Source organism: Ornithodoros turicata, chromosome 7 (genome assembly GCF_037126465.1).
Source record: "Ornithodoros turicata isolate Travis chromosome 7, ASM3712646v1, whole genome shotgun sequence".
Lineage (NCBI taxonomy): Eukaryota > Metazoa > Arthropoda > Arachnida > Ixodida > Argasidae > Ornithodoros > Ornithodoros turicata.
The window spans coordinates 14273500-14294343 of NC_088207.1; the positions used below are offsets into that span (position 1 = coordinate 14273500).

Here is a 20844-nt window from a genome sequence, read left to right on the forward strand (position 1 = left end):
TCAAGTTTAATTGGTATACAAGCTCCGGAAATGTACGTAAGTGAGCGTCTTCAGTTGAAACCAAACTTTTATGAGGTTTCGGGTTTCGGATCAAAATCGTGTACCCAACTGTCGTAATTTAAAACGTGCTTGAAATGGACATGAAATGTGAACCAACTATATAGATGGCTTGCACCGGCCCTCCAGAAAGAGGGGAAAGAAGCACGCGTATAGGCGGGGTGCGCCAGACCACCAGAAAGAGGGAAAAAGCACTGGTAAAGCTATGGTGTGACGTCACGTGCAAGCCAGTTAGAGGTGATATGTTGGTAACAGTGTTCGTGGTGAGTAAGTTAGTGACAAGTTCCGCTAACCAATTTGAATAGACACGTGACTGTTAGATCGGTTATTACTCTTATCTAAGCGCTCTGCAATACAGATTTGAGGTATGCATTTATTCAGTCATATCGTTACTTTTAGGTTCCTTACTCATTATCGTGTTTCACGTCAGTCTGGAACACATTTCTCATTGCAGGAAATGTTCTACGCTCAGGAGCTTCTCCGAAAACGGGATGGCAGGCTAGGTTTGGTATGGTAAGCATAACTATAGCATGGGCGTACCGAGAGGGGGGCAAGGGGGCCGTGCCCCCCCCCCCCCCGCTTGCTCGAGATCCAAGGTACATAGCTTGTGAAAATAGTGCGCTCTAGTCATATAGGTCGTAATGGTTATTCTCAGATGTTGTAATGGGAACCTCGGAACACCCAGACATTCCGCAACGTCCGCCTCCTGAAAAAGAGGTGGCAGGGAAGGGGGTTGCACGCTTGCCCCCCCCCCCCCCCCCCCTGGAAGCGCTGAACCCCCCCTGGAAAAAAACCTGGGGATGCTCATGATAACTAGTGAGCTTGCGGTGAAACCTGTTCAAGTTATGTTTTGCGCAAAGATGATGCTTGAATATCTAATCCATAGCAAACAGTATTGCTGATCCCAATTCGATGGGAATTAAAAATTGACAGAAAACTATCGTGCAGTACATGCGAACCAACCAGTGCAGGAAATGGCAGGAAAAACTGTGGAATTTGGATAGGCAGGACACTCTGCTTTTGCAGGTTCATCTAATGGGAATAACCAGCTTCGAACATTGTGTGAAATATTCCATAGAATAGCTGCATGTACATTCTGTGATAAATTCTTGAAGGTTTATTTTTTCCCTTTAATTATTAATGTACCTGAATCCTTCAAGGACTGTACTTGAGGTCACATGCACTACTTGTTACATGATGGGCACAAAGCCAGGGGCCTTATTGTCGTGAAAACTAATCCGTACTGTCACCGTCCATGAGACAACCGAGGTGTTTATTAAGCGAATGTAAGCACTATACAGGATGTCTTAATGTCGGACATATTGCAAAATTGTACAAAAAAAATCTTGCCCGAAAATTATGGGGGTCAACGGTGTTTATTTTCCACAATCTTTTGCCATGACATAGGAACACTATGATCAATTCTCAATCGCAAGAAATTGCATTTTTGAAATTCAACTCGAAATTGCCAAGACCTTATGTCATATTTTTTATTTTTTTTATTTTTTTTTTCAGGAACAGAAAGTGCATGTTGGATTTTCCCCATTCCATCACAAAATAAAATGGTAGAAAGAATACCCGCGAAAGCCGTCATTTCAAGATGTGCAAACTGTCGACTGCGCTCAGTTCTCAGTCTAGTTGATGTAAGAAGTGGTGGAAGAAAACGGTCACCTCAGAAACTGTTCAACTTCCTTTTCCATGCTTCTGTTGAATATTGGCTTTATTGGTTGACAGCAGGATGGAAACAGACAATACATGTGGGAGACGCCAGCTTATAGTGAATGCAAAGTGCGTGTAGACAGAAGAGAGTGCGAAAGTCCCAAAGCTCCCTCAGTCTTTGCAATTCGGTACTATGGGGGCTCCACTAGTTAGTGATCGCGACACCAGCTTGCTGCAACAGGTTCTGCTGATATCAGCAGCGAGATTCCAATGCTACCGTTATCGGAAAAATCAGTTTCACTGGCCTCTCTGGGCTGAGCTTGAGATGCTGTCATAGCCAATTTATCATACATGCCCGGGTCAGTAGGCTCCAAGTAATAATTCATTTTGCTACTTCTCTAGGGCAGCTGCCTGTTGTCCAAACAGTATCACTCTCAAAGAAATACTGGAAGCCGACATAAAAACACTGACGTAAGTCCGCAAGTATCTTTTTTGGCTGTACTCACTTAATCTGGTGTTTTGGGTAGAAAAATTGTGGCCCAATTTGACGCTGTAGAAATACTAAATATGATACATAAGAGTGTTTCCGCAGTGAAACAGCAGCGAAATGGTCACTGGTCCTGAGAGAACAAGATTTCTTTGAATGCAACAGCTCACACACTCAAAGTTACTTTATGAATACCTGCTACATTGTATTGTACATGCATTGTATTGTACATTTACATGCACCACGATTTTACCCATTTGATGATTACCCACTTACATGCGACATTCACATGCATTGTATTGTACATTGAAATCATTTGCCGCGGTACAATGCATGTATTGTACAAGCATGTATTGTAACATTGTATTACTTTACTTAAAGGGACGGTCTCGTACACCCTGGCCCATCCACAAAGCGTACCATTCGATTCCTCATTGCTGAAAACGTAATACCACAGTCCCTTGATAGCTTTCTGGTCATGCAGCTCCGTCAAAAAGTTGGCCTAGGGACAACGAGAGCCGCGTGGTGGCGCCTCCATCGGAATGCGGTAGAATCTCCCGCTCGGGCCAGTCATGGGAACGGCACATGCAGTGTTGTTTTTGCGCTTTTCCGGACATCCTACGAGAAAATTATTTGTTGCAATGGTTTTCTGCTACGTTACAGCAACTATAATCGAATAATCGTTTTCTGTTCGGCATTATTTTATGTGTAAAGCTGCTGCCGACCACTTCGAGTGGCACGGGTGTATTGTCGCGAGTCTCCTATCTTCAAACCCTCAATCGGAGATTCTAGCGATGTGCATAGGGCACGGTGGTAAGGTGATCTGTACTTTACTTAGCGGGTACAGTACATTTTACAGTTAACAGTTAGTTGCTGCGCCCATGACGGCGTACTAATTGACGCGATCGGCCGATCCCAATCACACCAGTCCTTTCACGAGGTACCAGATGAGTTACTCTCAATTGTTGCCACGAAGCTGATGAAGACAAAAGTATAGCGTCTAAAAAGATCCCGACTGACAGACATGTCACGAAATTTAACCGCTGTGCCCTGGTCGTTCATCTCTTGTTTTAGTCATCTATCGTCTAGACCTCATTTCTTTTACGAGACTGAGAGGAACCGCCATGTATCCGACATGCTTCCGTGAATCAATCTCGAGCGGCCTTTTTATCCTGCCATGCTAAAATACTTTAATGATGCGTACTTTATTTAGCGTGTAAAGGACTTACTACAGTTAATCGCAGACAGTCACACGACCGCTTAGAGGGCGCGTTCACATGTAGCAACTCGGCAGCTTCACCCACAAGCAACCTTACGGCAACCGGAGAGTGTGGGTTCGAATCCAACTGGTGGAGTCTTTTCCTTATTAACCGTTTGTCAAATTACAGTCTCTTTTTTTTTGCGCGAATAGATCATTATTACCTTCTAGAATGGCGACTGACATATTTTCGTGACGTTCATAAAAACAAAACAAAAGAAGCAAGTTATTTCTGAGCTGCACGTGCATTTGAACCAGTGAATCCACGCCCTCGGGAGCAACGTGACACTCACAGTACTCCTCTCGCTGATTGGCCAGCACGCGAGCAACTTTTCAAGTGTTCGTTCGAGGAGCGACGAGCAACTTGAGTTGCTGGTGGTTGCCGGTGTCGGCCGACTGCCAATAACTCCAAAGTTGCTCAGAGTTGGTGGGAAAAGCTGCTGCGTGTGAACGCTGCCTTAGTATTTGACGCGATCGCTCGACCGCGATTACACGATTATTACAAATGTTGACATCCCTGGGAGCCAAATCAGCTCAGAAGCCCCAGTTCCATGAGCAATTTTCTTTCAGATTCTATCCATAAAAGCACTGAGTTCGTTGTTGGTGTCTACGGCAGACGCCTTCTTTTTACGGGGTTGTTTCCCGGGCATCGTTGTCTGACAGAACGGCTTCGCAGTTTCGGCGTGCTCAGATACGATGGCAGCCGTCGAGTATGCGCGGCACTGCATCTTTTCGAAGCTTTGACTTTCCACGCTTGTGCAGCACTTTATCGCCGTTGATGACGAGTTCGTCGTGCCATACGACATCGCTGTGGTCAAAGTGCTCCTCGCAGACACGTGTGTGTGGAGAGTCAAAACTGAACTGCCCACCATCAATGCGATGGATGGCACGTTACCACTTCCTACGCTTGTCAGAATTCGCAGGAAAAGCGAACATGTACACCCCCTTGCCACCCCCCGAATACCCAGAGCGACATTTGGTAACACAGCATTCTCTGGCATGCTACTAGCACACGGTTATAACGCGACAACAACTGAAAAACGTGTACTGCAATGGGAGACGCAGGCGTCTCTCTCCCGCGTTCCGATGGCAGCGCCACCCGCGGGCGCTCCGGTCCCTGGGCAAACCTTCCCCATAGAGTTACGGAGAAGCTGCGTGACCAGGAAGCTATCAAGGGATCGTGGTAATACTGTGAATTCGCTCGTCCAGAATCGTCACGGTTATTAAATAAACAAATTAAGTTGATAAGAACAGCGCCAGCACGTCGCGATTTCTGTTGGCAACAGCGATATCCGCTACGATGGCAGACCGCTTATTGGATGAATAAATCGTCTGCTCTCGCACCTTTTTGCAGCGGTGAGAGCAGACGACTTCCAAAAGGTGCTCGAGGATCACAGCAACTGCAATAAATTTGCTACATTTGGTCTGGTCAAACGAAAGACGCGTATTGTAAAATGTGGCTGAACAACAATGTCAATACGTCTCGCATCTTCATTTCGAGCGAGAGTTTACGTGGATGACTCCACCTAAGGCAGTTGACGCTTATTTACTAACTTGTCTCGTATCGTTCGGTATTTTGAGCACTTCTAGTTGGTCTTACCTGCGAAAAGAATATTCCGTATGGAAGTGGTGGAAACGTAACCCGGGTGTATACAATTTGTTTGCTTTATAATCAACGTGCTGGAATAAGATAGCTTGCAACTGCTGACAGCGAATCAACATCTGAGTCAGCATGGGCTCATGAACACACCGGTGTAATATGAGCAAAAATAGGACTGACGAGATGTCGACAAGTTGCAAACCGCTGTTCCATCTTACAAATTTGTCGTGCACGTCTAGGTGTTTTTTATAGTTTTTAGACATTTCCACATCTTTCATATTCAACGTGCTGGACATGTTAGTGTGCAACCCCTGATATCGAATCAAAATCTGAGCCAGCACGAGCTCATGAACACACCGGTGTAATATGAGCAAAAATAGGACTGACGAGATGTCGACAAGTTGCAAACCGCTGTCCCATCTTACAAATTTGTCGTGCATGTCTAGGTGTTTTTTATATTTCTTAAACATTTCCACGTCTTTCATATTCAACGTGCTGGACATGTTAGTGTGCAACTCCTGATATCGAATCAAAATCTGAGCCAGTATATGGGCTCATGAACACACCAGTGTAACATGAGCAACAATAAGGCAGACAACATGAAGTTGCAAACCGCTGTTCCGTCTTTCAAATTTGTCATGGACGTCTAGGTAATTTTGATGTTTAAACAGTTGAACAGTTATGAACACACTGCCATAACATTAGCAAAAATAAGGCTGTTCCATCTTGCACATTCGTAATGCACGTCTAGGTATTTTTGATATGAAATATTATAACCATCAGTGATGATAAGGGCTTATTCGATGCAGGAGCATGGTCTTTCATGCAGATATGTGGGATGTGCAGATAGGCCAGGGGTAATTGAAGACGTTGACGTAGATCAGCTTATCCTTGATTTTGTCATTTGCTCCAGGTGTAATGACATGAACTTATCACATTGACAACCTCCTGCCGCTTGCGGGAATGGATAAAGAGAGCAGCTTCCTTCAGCAGTCTATCCAAGTTGTGACGAAATGCCCAAGTCAGGGTGTCGGAGCGAACCGGAACCGAAAACCGAAAAAAACCGCTATTTTGGTGCGAACCGGAACGGAATCGAAACCGTATAAGTTTTTTTCGCTCAGGAGGGAAACCGAAATATATATTTAACGGTTTTCGGTCCAAGAAAAAACTTCGCCGGTTTGGACTACGGATAGGCGAATGAAACAGACGTCGTGTGCTCTGAAGTCATGTCATGGATACTATACGAGGGTTACGGTTACGGTGGAATGTATGTCTGTATACTATGACCCTTAGGCTCCCTTTGTAATGGTTTATCGTTCACGCACGCACACAGACTTAGAGGTACATGTGATTCTCTAGCGATGTGCCGTAGTATTCGTTTTAATTTGATCCCCCCAAACTCTCCTCAACTAAACAGCGACCCAAGGGGACTGCATAACGGCTTCTTTATCGGTAGTGTCGCGCAACGCGTCCCTTGTTGGAGAGCAGCTAAGTTGAATACATTTACGTATACGCGAGGGCAAGCCCGTGCAAGTGGCAACTTTTTTGTGGACAGGACACGGAGAAAATGAAACGGAGCCGTCGAGCGCGTTTGTGAGTGAAGGTGTTCCTCGATTTGCGTCGTACTCGTGCGGTGGTGCTTGCTGGCTAGACAGTAGCAACAGACATTCGGGTGGGACGCGATCGCTCCAATCCAGCAAGAAAGTACTTTACGTATGACATCACGACAAACAAGTCCGTTTGTAGCATGTGCTTCAAGAAAGGAGAAAGCCCATTTGAACAGACAGTAACCTACAGGAACCAGGAGCTACCAATTTCACAGCTGTCTGTTAATATTAAGTACAATGTATGCGGAATAAACGGGTTTACATTTTGTAACATTGATTTTTTTTTTTGTGGGGATGAATATTCCCAGCAGAAGCGGAACCGGTTAAAAACCGTTATGAACCGTTATTTTTTTGCTCCGGAGCAGAACCGGTACCGGATCGTTTATGATGTAACCGGAACGAAAACCTGAACGAAAAACGTTTCGGTTCGACACCCTGGCCCAAGTCTGAAATTTTGCATAACGTACCATGAAACACACATTTTTATATGCAAATAAAAAGATGTGCAACAAAAACAAACCTTACAACATCTTTCTGGAGAATCCAACACCATGTGTACGTGACGTATCGAAACAGGTTCCGGATTGTGCGCACAACACATTTTGGTATTGGTGAGCAGTGGCTACACACACACACCTGCAATGTTTGTACAATTTACAATGGTGTCACGATCAGGCGGAACATATATACGCAAAAAAGTGCACTTTTATGGATGAATCTTACCCGTCAATCGATTCCGGATCATCCACTACTTTCACTGGCTAACCATGTTGTGGCAAAGGGTCAGTAGGTATAGGTTCATCGACGTCCCCGTTCTTCAATCGATCGGCGCCGATGAGCTCATCTTCACCGCTTAGTGACAGGAACCTGTCACTATTGCTAAATTTGCTATCAAACATTACGACGTCGCGCGTGACAACTTCCAAGCGGAAAGCGCATACGCCTCCGACTGTATTGTGCATTGCGCTTCGGTCGCCCAATGGGCGACCTGCCACCATAAATACCATAACCACGTCACATGTGACGTTGCATGAGAGGGAGTTGAATCCAGCTGCGACTTCCGTCGTCTGCTGTCACGGCATATTCCTTCAATTTTCTCGAAAACCACTTCGTTGTTCTGGTTGAAACTTCGCGACTGTGTTTCTGTAGCACTCTTGAATATAATTTCAGCTAAGTTTCGGAATCGCTTGATCTGTACGAGACCGTCCCTTTAATGTTACTCAAATGCACTACTTGAGGCACTCAATGGCTCAAGGGAAACTGCGTGCTGGTGTGGTGTAGCGGTTAGCATATCTGACCGGAAATCAAAAGACCCAGGTTCGATTCCTGGCTTCAGCGCCTCTTTTCCCTGAGTTGTTGCATTCGTTGATTTCTGGGCGTATGAGGCTTACATGTTTGTGTCGTCCCTAAGTGTGGTCTGCCTCGGCCAAATCTCGTTGTTTACGTCGTTTAAAGATTTCTTTGATTGTGATGTAAGCTGTATTCATTTGTATCTCGTATACTACTATTTATTATGCTTCTGTCCCGTAGCATCACTGTCACTCATCTGGTCCAGGGATCTGGCGAACTGCAGTGGTATCGCCTATCCCTACGTCTCTCGTCGAATCTGCTCTGTGGGCTGTGTTGGCTGTACAAAGCAAAGGCTGAACGCTGTTTGGGTGAGCTTTTAGATGATTCTTTTGCGCGTTAGACGCTGGACGAGCTGTTGTAGTAGAAAAAATGTATTCGCTTCTCCGACTACCGTATTTACCCGAATCTAATGCGCCCCCGATAGTAACGTGTGCCTACCGAAATGCAAAATAGTCCGAATCTAACGTGCATCATCCTTGAGGGTGCAAAAATACACTGTAAACACAAGGGATAAGTTAATAACAGCAAGGAAAGTGCCTATTTATTACAGACAGTCATCATCACAGAGTGACCGCTTACTTTGTATCACGGCATGTCGTCCTCCGTGTCGTTAAGCGCTTTCGTAACGCAACATTTAGTGAAAGAGCTCTTGTCGCCATGATTTCCATTTTCTTCGGTAAGGTCAATGACTTTCCGCATAAACGCGGCCTCGTAGTGTGCTCGCCCTTGCTCCATCTTAACCGATTGTAAAAAGGAGGCAGAGGAACAGGGGAGCTATTCTCGATGACACTAATGCGTGCATTACTTGCACGTCACGAGCTCTTGGGTGGAGTCCACGCGACACGCTCCGCCCATTTCTAGGGAACTTTGTCCCTAGCAAAGTCATTTCCAAGTACACTCTTTGCAGTGGCACGCTCTGTTGTAAGATAATGTAACGAGGTGGCGCTACGTACAAGATGTAATAAATGTGGGATCAAAACGCAAGCGAAATCGTAATGCGGCAGTAGAAACGTTCATGAGAAAGCCGTTCATGAGAATATTTTATTTCCAACTTTTACAGTTTCAGCAAGAAATTGCAGAGAGTCCTTTATGTAGACATGCATGTGAAGATTTCCAAAGCGATACAGTGGCGCCACACCCTACACTTTGACTTTTACAACATTACACCGAGGAGTTGTCGCACAGTGTTTTTATCAATTTTAGAATGTACCTCCAACTCGCCTGGGTTTTAACCCTGAGATTATTGTCAAGATTTCGCTCAATTTTTGACGTTTCCTCAAGGAAGCATAGTACATTTTCGTTATTAGGGGCATAATCCATTGCACGTCCTTTCCACAGATGCATTCAAAAGTGCAGTGCGACCAAAATCAGGTCCTGTTGATGTTCTGTAAGTCAGCCATTCCTATGCTCTCGCGTTACTTGACATAACGAGGAGCGACATACCACGGGGCAAGTGAAACCTTGCGTCAAGAAAACGAAAGGGACGACGGAGAAAATTCGGCAGAAATCTATTTTTGGACGATCGCAATATTTTGCTCTTTCTTATTGCGTGATGAGCTGCAGTTAACTGAGCAATTGTGACAATGTAGAAAAACATGTAGACCCATCAGAATTGGCAACTGCACAATTTACAAAAGAGTACAAAACGGAGGAGCATAATTCTAAGTGTAAGAGAGAAATCCTGCAGACCGTCTACAGCTGCTTTTTCAGGCTGTATTTGTGAACTTCATTGCACAGTGAAAATATTTTGCTGTCCTGGTTGACAGCTTGACAGACGAGACAGGGTTTCGAGTCACGTTAAATGTCTGCTCCTCTAACTGTGTATTCCCACGAGAGACATCCTCATGGAAGATTCTAGTGGGATAAAAGGCAAAAGCACTGAGAGAGGAAGTTCCGTCCTGTGTTACGCGAGCATTCACACGGTGCGGAATATCCGAAGTGGCATACTGTGCACTTGGCAGACGACACTGTCAGCGTTTTTCCTGTCGTCTGCTACAGAATATCTTGTGACTGTGTCGCAGGATATTCCCCACGGTTAGCAGTGTAGGTGAACACTGGACGTTGTGCGCTTGCACTCAGAAGGCTATGATGTTTTTTGCGTCTTCCGCTTCTGCGAGGAATGTCATTCGTGTGAATACACGGTAAGTGACGCACTGTGTAGTTCGACAGGGTTCGCCAAGATAAACTTCGGGGTTTGTAACGAAGATAAAACAAATTAGAACAGCGTCGGAAGCCAAAGTAGATGTTAGAAGATGTATTATGCCCCAAAATTTTATGTCGATAGTGCCGCTTGGTCTGTTTCTCTGCGGATAAATCGTGAAATTTGAAAAAATCGCCGCTGCCTAAACATCTATACCTGTGTTTCAGCTTCTTTCTGCCAGATGGCGGAACGGTCGAATGCGGTGTTGCAGAGTATGATTCTGCGTTCAGTTCCACTTGTTCAGATTTCGATGTCGTCGAAGGCCACGTTCGACCGTTTCGCCATCTGACTGAAAGGAGCTGAAACACAGGTATAGCCGACTAGGCAGCGGTGGTTTTCTAATTTTCACGATTTATCCGCAGAGGAACGGACCAAGTAGCAGTATCGACATAAAATTTTGGGACATAATACGTCCTCTAACATCTACTTTAGCTTCCCGACACTGTTCTTATTTGTTTTATCTTCGTTACAAACCCCGAAGTTTATCTTGGCGAACCCTGTATATTAATGCATAGCTGTAGTGTGATGACGAGGCTTAGATGCTTTGAGACAAGGTTCCACAGTATGACAAGTTCAGGCGCGCTCTTTCGTGGAGGAGCGTGCTGATTCATGCCAATATTTGTGACAACCCACAAGCCAGAAATACAACTATTGTCATCCGCTAGACCTGGCGCAAGCTTTATTGGCGATGTTGACAGCGAAATTCCCGAAAATCTAGGTTCACGAGCACCAGGGTTTCTAAGAGAAGCCTACCAACTAAGCATGACATTGAACCCGATGAGGAGGAAGACATGGGACGACAGGCAATCACGAATAATTGGAGCTGGATGGTCGCAACCTCTCCGGTGCGAGTGGGAGATGTCCGAGAAGGTAAGTTATACCCTCACCTTGCTACAGTTTCTGCGCAACTAACTTCCGTATTTTCTCGTTGAGCTTAGCGCGCCATCTTTCCTGCAAATGATAGAGGTTTTGTTTACCTCATTAACGACCAGCCATATTTATGTGAGATTGGTGTAGAAATTTTTTAACAAAATCTTTTAAAGGGACGGTTTCGTATAGCCGGGGCGATTCCGAAACTTTGCCACAACTATCTTCACAAGTACTGTACACATACAACCGTCAAAGTTTCATTCAGAATAACCAAGTTGTTTTCGAGGAATTTGTCTAAACGTGCCGTAATAGCAGACGACGGAACATGCGCTGGCCGTTGCCATGGCAATTGGAACCTGCAGAAGGACCCTGGTTGAATAATCCCCTCGCTCTCGAAATGGGGACACTCAGACATATATCTCCGCGAGCGGAGAATGTAGCCCGTGCATTGACTGCGGGGTCTCCGATAATGTGGCGCATAATCGGATACGCAGAAGCTAAGTCACGTGTTTTCTTTCCCCGAGTATTTAATGCATTTTTTAAATAAACATGCACTCCTTCTCCATGTATGTCGTCAGCGACACTTCATTTCGAAACATGATCAGTGTGCAACGGGATGTGTAACTGCAGCGCCCGTAATATATTTTTGGTCGGAGCTGTAATGCGACCGCGCACACAGATGGCTGCGACTTCAGATATGTGATTGTGAGTGGGGTTGTTATGAGACTTTTAGCTTGTCTCTAAAGGTTAGCATAGTTGGTCTAAACCACCATGTGGGCCACTTCTTAGAATGTGCGTTTTTCGCCCGAGAACTCAAAGAAAATGCACGAGAGTTGCCGCAGTCCCCAGTCACTTCTGAAAGTCGTCTGCTCACGCAGGTGCACTGCGCGCGCAAAAGCAGACTACTTCTGTATCCTATCACAGACTTTCCCGCAGGACGACGTAGCAGTTCGGGTTGTTGCCAACACAGACCGCGACATGCTCTGCAATCTTTATCAATTTAATTAGGTTATTTAATAACCGTGACGTGCTTTGTCGGTTAAATTTGCGGTATTCCATTTTCAACAAAGGGCAATCGAATGATACACTTTATGAGAGGGGCAGTGGGTACGAGACCGTCCCTTTAAGTAAAAGTGTTTGAGGAAAAACATAATGCACACGTTTTTGCACATATTATAGACTGCAGCTAATTTTATTAGAAATTACTGAATACCCTGAACTGTTGGATTACCAATCTGTCATTCATCAGATGCGCTATTCGAGCTTGCATAAGTGCTATCTGAACATCCTAACAGGTGTGAAAGGACCACTGAGCATTTTGTGAATGCTCATATGTATATGTCGCATATATTTCTCAGGGTGCACTTTCTGTGTATGATTTGATGTGGCTATTGTCTAGATTGTTGCCTGGCGTGCAGGGACAACGCTGTGCCATGACATACAGCTTAGCTAAGCATGACGTTGCGTCTCCAAGGGAAACGCTCGCTCGGAAGTGCCCGTTTGAGGAGGGGAGGACACGGAAGCAGGGTGCAGTTTGTGAGAGACAGCATGGTGCTTCCGACTGTGTCCACTGACAGCAGGAGCACAGATTGTACGCATTTTTTTAGAACAATACAGGAAGCTGTCAAATCAAAGATCAGCAACATGATGTCACCAGATTCAGTATCATCTGATCACCTCCCGATCTAGTAAAACTTGCCATACTGTACCAGCAATTTTGACATACAGGGTGTTTCAGTTAAATCCCCAGGCTAAATAATTCGCGGACGAGTACATCGAATAACTTTCTTTTTTTTTTTTTTTACAACTATCTGTCTGATACCACCTACAAGCTGTGCACCATATGAATGGGAGGTGCTCATTATTTCAATAAAAATTCAAATGGCTTTCGTGAAAAACATAGCTTCTGAAGCAGGGCACCCTCGGCATTAAAATGAATACTACCTCTTTTGGTACCTTCAGTAGACACATTTTAGAGAAAATTTTGCCACCGAACGGGTCAGTTGTTGCAGTAATTAATTGGTTTCAGTTTACATATTTTTGTCACGGCTGCTTACGTTGAAGCGCAAAAGGACAGTCTTCTACCCCCTAACCGTCAATGAATTACGTGTCCTTGAGCTCACTTCGCAACAGGGAGTGCTGAAGAAAATGAGGAAACCATGTGATATCAAGGTACTATGTGATTAACTATGTTTCGACCGTGACAGTGCGATCATGACAGAGAAAGGGCGCATATCAGTCAGATCAGCAGGGTGAGGGACTGGCAAAGCCAATCCGACACTCTTACTTTTGCTTCAGCACTGCCCGTTGCAAAGTAAGCTCAAGAGCACATAATTCACTGGTGCATGAGGGACTGGAAGAGCGTCCTTTTGTGCTTCACTGCGACTAACTGCAACAAAAATACGTGAACTGAAACCAATTAATTACTGCAACAAATGATCCGCTCTGGTGTCCACTGGAGGTCTCAAGAGCCATAGTACCCATTTTAATGCTGACTGCACCCTGCTTTGGAAGTTATGTTTTTCATGAAACTAATTTAAATTTTTATTTGAATAATGAGAGCCTCCTGCTGATTCACACAGTGTGAAGCTTGTAGGTGGTATAGGACAGATACTTGTAAACAATGAAGTTCTTCGATTGGTGCACTGGTATGCGAATTATTTAGCCCAGGGATTTAACTGAAACATCCTGTATAAGATCTCATTTCCAATATATTCCGTTGCCTTGTTGCACTTGCGCAAAAATCCGAACGATGCAGGCACGGTACCAACGCTATCGTAAAATTATGCCCTAATTAAGAAAGCTGGTATTGCATCTTCAAAATTATTGCTTAGTAAACGATTTCACGTTTAAAAGAATAGCAGCTCACCCGGTTCTAGTTTACGAAATTGATGTCCAAATTCCAATTTACCAATTAGCAAATATAGCATAATGTCGCACTCAACCTTTGGCTCGCCAACGTGTACCTGTTCAACCCCAACGCCGCGCTATTATTGTCGACGACTGCGTCCGCACTCCATTCCTGTGTTAACCATTTTCAGACAATGGGTAGGGCCTGACTTTTTCGGGTTTTATTTTTGGCCAAATTCGGGGGGTAAAAATCGGGTGATATTTTTCATTCAAAAATTCGGGTGTATTCGGGTTAAATCCCGTTACGGCATATTCTGTCGTCAGGAATTCGGGTGCATTCGGGTGATTTTTATTTGTTTAATAAAAATTTGTCTTAACATGGAGCTAATGTTTAGCAATGTTATCAAACTTTATTTTAATGCACGCTTATGAGTGTGCCACGCGACCCGGATGTTTTCGGGTAGATTCGGGTTAAACCCGAATTTTACAGATTTCGTTCGGGGGGTAAATATCGGGCGGATACGGGTTTAACCCTAAAAAGTCAGGCCCTAACAATGGGTGATGCGCTTGCTAGCGAGCATTTCCCTTGGAGACTCAACATCGTCCTGACGCAGGGACATACGCCATAGCAGGATGAAGTCTAAACAGGCTAAGTAATATCTGAGACAACAGCCCATTGGTACCATTTGGAAGTCTAATGTGGATCTGTAGCTGTGGAAAATCAATACATCTCCACTGTTGTTCTTAAGGATGGATATTTCTGTGGGGGTCGCTCCTCTCCCTTCACTACTCAGTCACGTTTAGAATTGCTCATCTTTTGCGTACATACAGGATCATTTTTGTCCTCTAGATCACATCACTGTGGACCGAGCGCAAGTGACAATGCTAGAGCCTTCACTCCCTGTACAAGAAGCAGCAGTGGAGGTGAGCTGTAGTTTGCGTGTGTGAAGAGGAGTTAGCTCCTTCTCTGCCACCACAATGAGTGACCCCCGTCAGTCAGAAGTTATTATCGGGGAGCAGCTGTTGGTATACGTGTACAAAAGTTACATAATTTTGAACACTGGAGTAGCAAGCAAGCAAGCAAGCTGGTGTAACAAACTTGTAGGCAGCATATTCATTGAGTATGAAGAGCAGTAGGAAACACACACACACTCTCTCTCTCGCTCCCTCTCCCTCCCTCCCCCCCCCCCCCTCTCTCTCTCTCTCTCTCTCTCGCAACCATCCTCTCAACCATGTCTTTGGTGTACCCGTGTGTTGCGTACACCACAACAGTTCCTGGGTTTTCAGCAGTAATTCCTGGGAGATTTGGCGTGTGTTTTTCTACATTTATATGTTTTGTCAAATTGGGATATTCTTGGAATTTTAAATCTCTCTCTCTCTCTCTCTCTCTCTGTGTCTCTCCTTCTGTGTTTTTTTTCTGTTGCTTCTCATACGGAAGGAATATGTTTCTTCTAAGTAGGGTTCTGTGTTTTCAGCAGTAATTCCTGGGAGATTTGGCGTGTGCTTTTCTGCATATATATGTTTCGTGAAATTGGGATATGCTTGGAATTTTAAAACATTTGCGCCCAAAATAGATGCAGAAAAATCGCCAGTTCTAAATCATTAGGGAGGGGCTATGTAAGGAGAGCAGCTTAGTACGAGGACATTGAGAATGCATATAATTTCCTTTCCTCTGTTGGAGTGTTCCACGTGTACTCCAACCCTTGACCCATTGATAAGTGTGTTACAGGGGAACGTTCTTCCCTGAACTAGAGGCTAGCAGTTCCACAGGGCAGTATTCCCCGTATTCCACCTGGAAAACGGGAGAGGCAAAAATGAAAATGTGATTCCCCAGAGGAAGAATAGTGCAGTCAGGTGCCGGCATTGTAACACCATATGCGAGAGTATAATTCAGAGTTTTTCGGAACAGGCAAATTTGGCTGGTGTTCTTCGACAAATGCCAAAAACTCTGAACCCTACTTGTAAGTTCATATGTTCTTGTTACAACAGGATTCCAAGCCCTTTCTAGCACAGATGTGGCATGGCTCATACAAAAAAAAAAAAAGAAAAAGTGCTACCATGTCGTTTAGGTGTCACTTTTTATGCAGTTTGAGGATGTAACTACGCCAATGGACTTGGAAGTGGAGCTGGAAAGGGTCACTCTTCAGAAGAGCCCACCTTTAGAGATGATCAGGGATGTGTCGGTGCTCGACTCTCGAAGACAAGGGTCCCTGCTATCACCAGTGAGGATGTCTCGGTGTGTCCACCTATGCCTTGTCACGCTCGTTTTGTAGTATTTTCACCCGTATCCCCCCGGAGCACTAGAGCTCCAGCCCTTTGTCTCTTATGCACCCAATACATAAGGGGAGACGTCAGCAAGAGGTATGGGTACTACACATTTTGGAAGAGTGAGGGGTGGGTCGCGTAGATCGCCTGCATTCGATTCTAACACACATACAGTTTTGGGCCAAATTTTTCTTTAAAAAATGTGGTGCGTTAGAATCAGGTGAATAAGGTACACAGCTGTGGCCTCAGTTAAAGTCCCCCTTCGATTGCAAGCAATAAGCAAAACCATGGTACAGTTCTGTCATGCACCATCTAGTTGCTAGCACAGATGCAGCCTCAGGTGATCTCTTCAGCATACTCTGAACATTTGTGTGGGGCCTTCAGCTTGGTTAACTCATGCCGCTGCGCGTGTAGCTCGACTGAGTGGCTTACCCCGAGTCTCATGACGAGTAACTTGTGTGTGTTCATTTAAAGGAGTACGGAGGGCCATCCAAAAAAATTTCAGATTCAGACATCCGATGAAAGTGTGTGTGTCATTATACTGAGTAGTGCGAAAGGTTTTGATGTGAGCAATTTGTTTCCCAGAAAAAAACTAACATAAACGTAGCTCCGTGCGTTCACCCTTAACTCGCCACTCCAGCTATAACGAGGATGAGGAGGTATGACGCCACGTCACCGATGACGGTATAAGGAGAACTCGTTCTGGTTTGCTGGTCAGTGGGGGTCAGCGCCTTGTCCCTTTGCCGCCATAAACCTGTTTTGCCAGTTCTCCCGGAGAATTGGGGATAGAAGGAGCGGCCGAAGCATTATCGAGCAAGGAGAAAGGCTTTATCAGAACCCCGAACAGCGGAGTAGCAGACGACTGCGGAGTAGCAGACAACATTTCTCTAGGCCAATCAGCGAGCGTTCTCCTTATAGCATCAGCGTGAGGTTCCAGGCAGATCACAGGCTGATACTGCTCTTCACCACCGTTGCGCACGGTCGCTTTTTGCGGCGTATTTTAAATTCAATTTCTGCGATAACTATGACTCTGTGGTGTAAATTACTTCGCATGGTGCATCTTACTGGCCTACTTAACAGTTTTATAGGAGAGAACTGGGTGTTAAAAATGACTTCTGTGCTACTTTAATTGCTGCTATGTCTATTCAATTGCTTCGACTCCTGCGATTAGACCACCTTCGCCGAAGGCACCCGTCCTTGAACGAGAGCGTGAAGACGTCACTCCAGCCCAAATCCCCACTCCAGCAGCTCCAGTTCCCCAGGCACAAGATGGAGAGGTTTTACAGCCCGCGGCAGAAGAACCTCCAGTAGCAGCTTCTCCTTCGCTGCTTCCACGGGATGTTGTGTCACCTGTTGTAGAAGAGCGGCCGCCAGTTGATGAGAGGCGTCCTTCTCCACTTGCAAGACCTTCGGAAAGAGAGGAGGGTGTCCCCGTGTCTCCGCCCGTGCGACGTCGCCGACCTAGGCGTGTCGTCATTTTAGATCGTGTCATCACTATTCCACACGAAGACAGGCGTAGAGCTGTTACGGAAGCTCGCATTCAGGATGAAGATGAGGTTTGTCCCTTGTAACATTTACTTTCTGTATAATCCAGTGATTGCGCTGCTGCACCGAATGTGCCATTTTGTGCCAAACGAGATCTCCTGTGCCATCCTGATAGGAACCTGCAATAATCTTCCGAACTGCTCCAAAATATGTCTCGTATGCGTAGCATAAGCCTCACTCATCATGTCAGTTCATCGCTCTAGGCTGCTATACAAATGAAAGCTAGTGACATATTGTTAAGGGCCTCGGTTTTCTGGGAAATCTCTTATTTTGCTCAAAATTTTGCAGCGTTTTGCATGGGATTTCAGTGCAACAATATGCTATACGAAGCACATTTGATGTAACAACATGTTAACGATGTTGCTATAAATGTCGGATAATATACACGCATTAACTGAACAGAGAGGGAAAAGAATAACCCGATAGGCACCGGAATGTATCACTAGCACCCAATTTAACCCCAAATTACAGATTTTAAAGTAACACCCAAATCCGGGAAATACATTTAACCCGAAAAGCTTGGACTGTACATGGTGCTCAAGTTGGGGGTGCGTCCACTACACAAACGCGTCCCATGTGCGAGTGAGTATGGTATATCCTAAACCATATACGGGAGACTACACTGAGATATTGAGACTTGTCTTCAGTGCTTCACACTCCATGAAGCGTGTACTATATACATACAGACTCTATCAACAAGACTTGTCATTCTGCTTCCCATTGACGCTAGACACGCGCAGCCTTCCACAATGGACGTTTCATACAGTGTGTTGAAATTTTGGCGCACATTAAACTGGTGTCGTTGCGATGTAAAGCCACAAATGATTACTGTGCAATGATTCATCTCGACGTGATTTTCGTTGTTTCCTGAGGACTGACAGAGGTCTTGCCTGTTGTATGCCAGTGCGTATTATCTGCGACATATTAATTTTAAAAGTGTAATTTTCTGTGTTGTTTAAGTTATCTGCAGTGTGAGTTATTAGCCAGAAATTATGGTTCTTCAATACCTTGGTGCGCGTTTCAGTTCAATTCAGTTTTTTGTGTCTGCTTGTACTATAACTACAAGGTGCGATGAGCTATATTTATCAAAAATGGTACTACGCCTTAATCTTGACAGTTGCATGTCTGTTTCTGATTCTTTAAGTGCTAACTGAAATGGCATATTTCCTCCTATTGACAGTGAAAATTGAAACTTTTCGTGACATTTATTAACTGCAATTTGTTTATGTTCACAGGTTCCAACTTTAGCTCCTGCTTCAGCAGTCCCGGCAGAAAGTCTCTTCAGGAGGCCAGGACGTAAGTGCTTTTGCGTTTTCGATGTCTTATCAACTTTGCCTGGGATGCTCCCACCCTATCAGGCACATTGCATCTCCTTTAGTTCCATGGAAATGTACGGTGGACTCCTCTTAAACGGAACTCCAAGGGAATGGAAATATTGTTCTATTTACCAGAAGTTTCATTTAAACAAAGTACACAGATTTAATGAAATTGAACTTTATTTCAAGATACCAAACTTCCACTACTGTAGGTAGCAAGAAAAAAAAGGAATCGCTGTTCTCTTCGCATTTTTCGAGTTGTTTACAAAATATGCCTGCATGCCTGAGGCTTAGAAAAATTTCATGACGTCTCAACCGTCTACAATGAGATTTATCTTTCTGTTCTGCCGGGCAAACTGCGCATCCTCTTCCCGCGTCCAGGTTTCCGATATTTCCTGTCAATTTCAGTGCTGTGAGGCTATGTGTCCACTGCCTGATGAATACAACAAGTGGTAAACTGAGCATTCTTACGTTTTGGGAGTGTCCTGGCATTGGTAGACTGGTTTTAGCCAATCCCTCAAACAATTTTGAGAATACCCCTGTCTAGCAAAAGTGCTGACCCTAACAGAACTTTTTCATGTTTTCCTTTTTTCGGTTTTGGCGGTAGGGAGAGGTTTTTCTTTGCTCGTGATGCATCGATAAAATGGGCTTTGGACACATCAAAGCCAGTGTGCACGGCATGTACATGCCTGCCAACGCACACAGATTCGTCAATTGACAACACCTTACGACAGATTTATGTGCAGCTCAGGTAGATGCCAAAAAAATATAAAAAAATTCCTATTTTCGGTTTCTGAAATAAAGCTTTATCGCTCCAGACTTTAAAAAAACAAAAAGCTCGAAAACACAATGGTTCTGGCTCGTTCCAACGAAATGTTTGTTCGTTATTGTCCCCTAAATTTTTTAGGTGCCAGATTCCTTCGGTCGATTGTCAAAAGCCGTCAGGCCACGTGTTCGAGACCCCGTATCTTGGGGGATGCTGCAGAGGTTGCTCTTGCTGTGTCACACAAACATGTTCCTTTGTGTTTTCGTAAATGTACCATACGTAATGGCAGCACTCTGTGTACACCTGTGTGCAGGACGATTGGCGGATGTACTCGAGCAGCGTTGGAGGAATCTCCGTGTTTTAAGTGAAAAAACTTTTTACGACGAGGAACCTCCGGCTATGGGACGTAAGTGCATTTTTCATTATGTGAGCACCTTTCGGCTAAACCTGTACAGCAGTGCTTCCCAAACTCTGCTACCCTGTGACCCATAAAAAACCATAAGATATTGTCACGAAGCGAAATGGGCCGGCGAGACATCCAATAAACAGCAAACGGTTTATTAAGCTACTTGGTAGCAAAAGCACAAGAATGATAGCTCTCTGAACAGAACTGAGTCCAAAGAATGAATGCTCCAGCCTGGAGCGCACAAGCATTAAAGCGTTGCGCCGAAAAGTCTAGAAACAGCACGTGTGTTTGCCAGAGAGCAGGCGATGTGTCTGGAAGCTTCTTGCCTGCCCGGGAAGTTTCTCGAAGATGATTCGTGGCAATATCCTGTCCCAACCCTGCCCCTGGCTTTTTGGATGCCGCACGCCATTTGCATTTCAGTGCTTGAGCAGTAGTACACAAAATCGCAGCTGAAATTTCATTTGACAGTTACCGTAAAAACCGGACTATAGGTCGATTCCGCGTATAAGTCCATCCACCCCCCCTTTGAAGAGCCAAAGAAATAAAACGAGGCAAAAAGGCTGTGATTTGAAACTCAAGAATATTCAAAACTACTTCAATCAATATAA

The 20844-nt window shown here is 44.8% G+C and overlaps 1 protein-coding gene and 1 non-coding gene across 2 annotated transcripts; both read left to right on the plus strand.

Moving 5' to 3' along the window:
• The first annotated feature begins 299 nt into the window (after positions 1-299).
• Positions 300-20232, plus strand: LOC135400481 (uncharacterized). Its single transcript, XM_064632312.1, has 10 exons — positions 300-320; positions 512-570; positions 2119-2187; positions 8199-8326; positions 9357-9405; positions 10937-11088; positions 14789-14862; positions 16026-16174; positions 18984-19044; positions 20144-20232. The coding sequence occupies exons 1-9, from the start codon at positions 300-302 to the stop codon at positions 18994-18996; spliced, it is 714 nt and encodes a 237-aa protein (XP_064488382.1). The 3' UTR covers positions 18997-19044; positions 20144-20232.
• Trnas-gga (transfer RNA serine (anticodon GGA)) lies at positions 7935-8006 on the plus strand. Its single transcript has one exon. It is a non-coding gene; the product is annotated as a tRNA-Ser (tRNA).
• Positions 20233-20844: the final 612 nt, after the last annotated feature.

What these genes read in the sequence shown, in the direction of transcription:
- LOC135400481 (XM_064632312.1), top strand. Translation starts at nt 300, where the DNA reads ATGTTGGTAACAGTGTTCGTG. An exon ending in GCCGACATAAAAACACTGAC is followed by an intron (nt 2,188 to 8,198) that starts GTAAGTCCGCAA and finishes TCTGTCCCGTAG; the next exon opens with CATCACTGTCACTCATCTGG. An exon ending in AAAGGCTGAACGCTGTTTGG is followed by an intron (nt 8,327 to 9,356) that starts GTGAGCTTTTAG and finishes TCCTTTCCACAG; the next exon opens with ATGCATTCAAAAGTGCAGTG.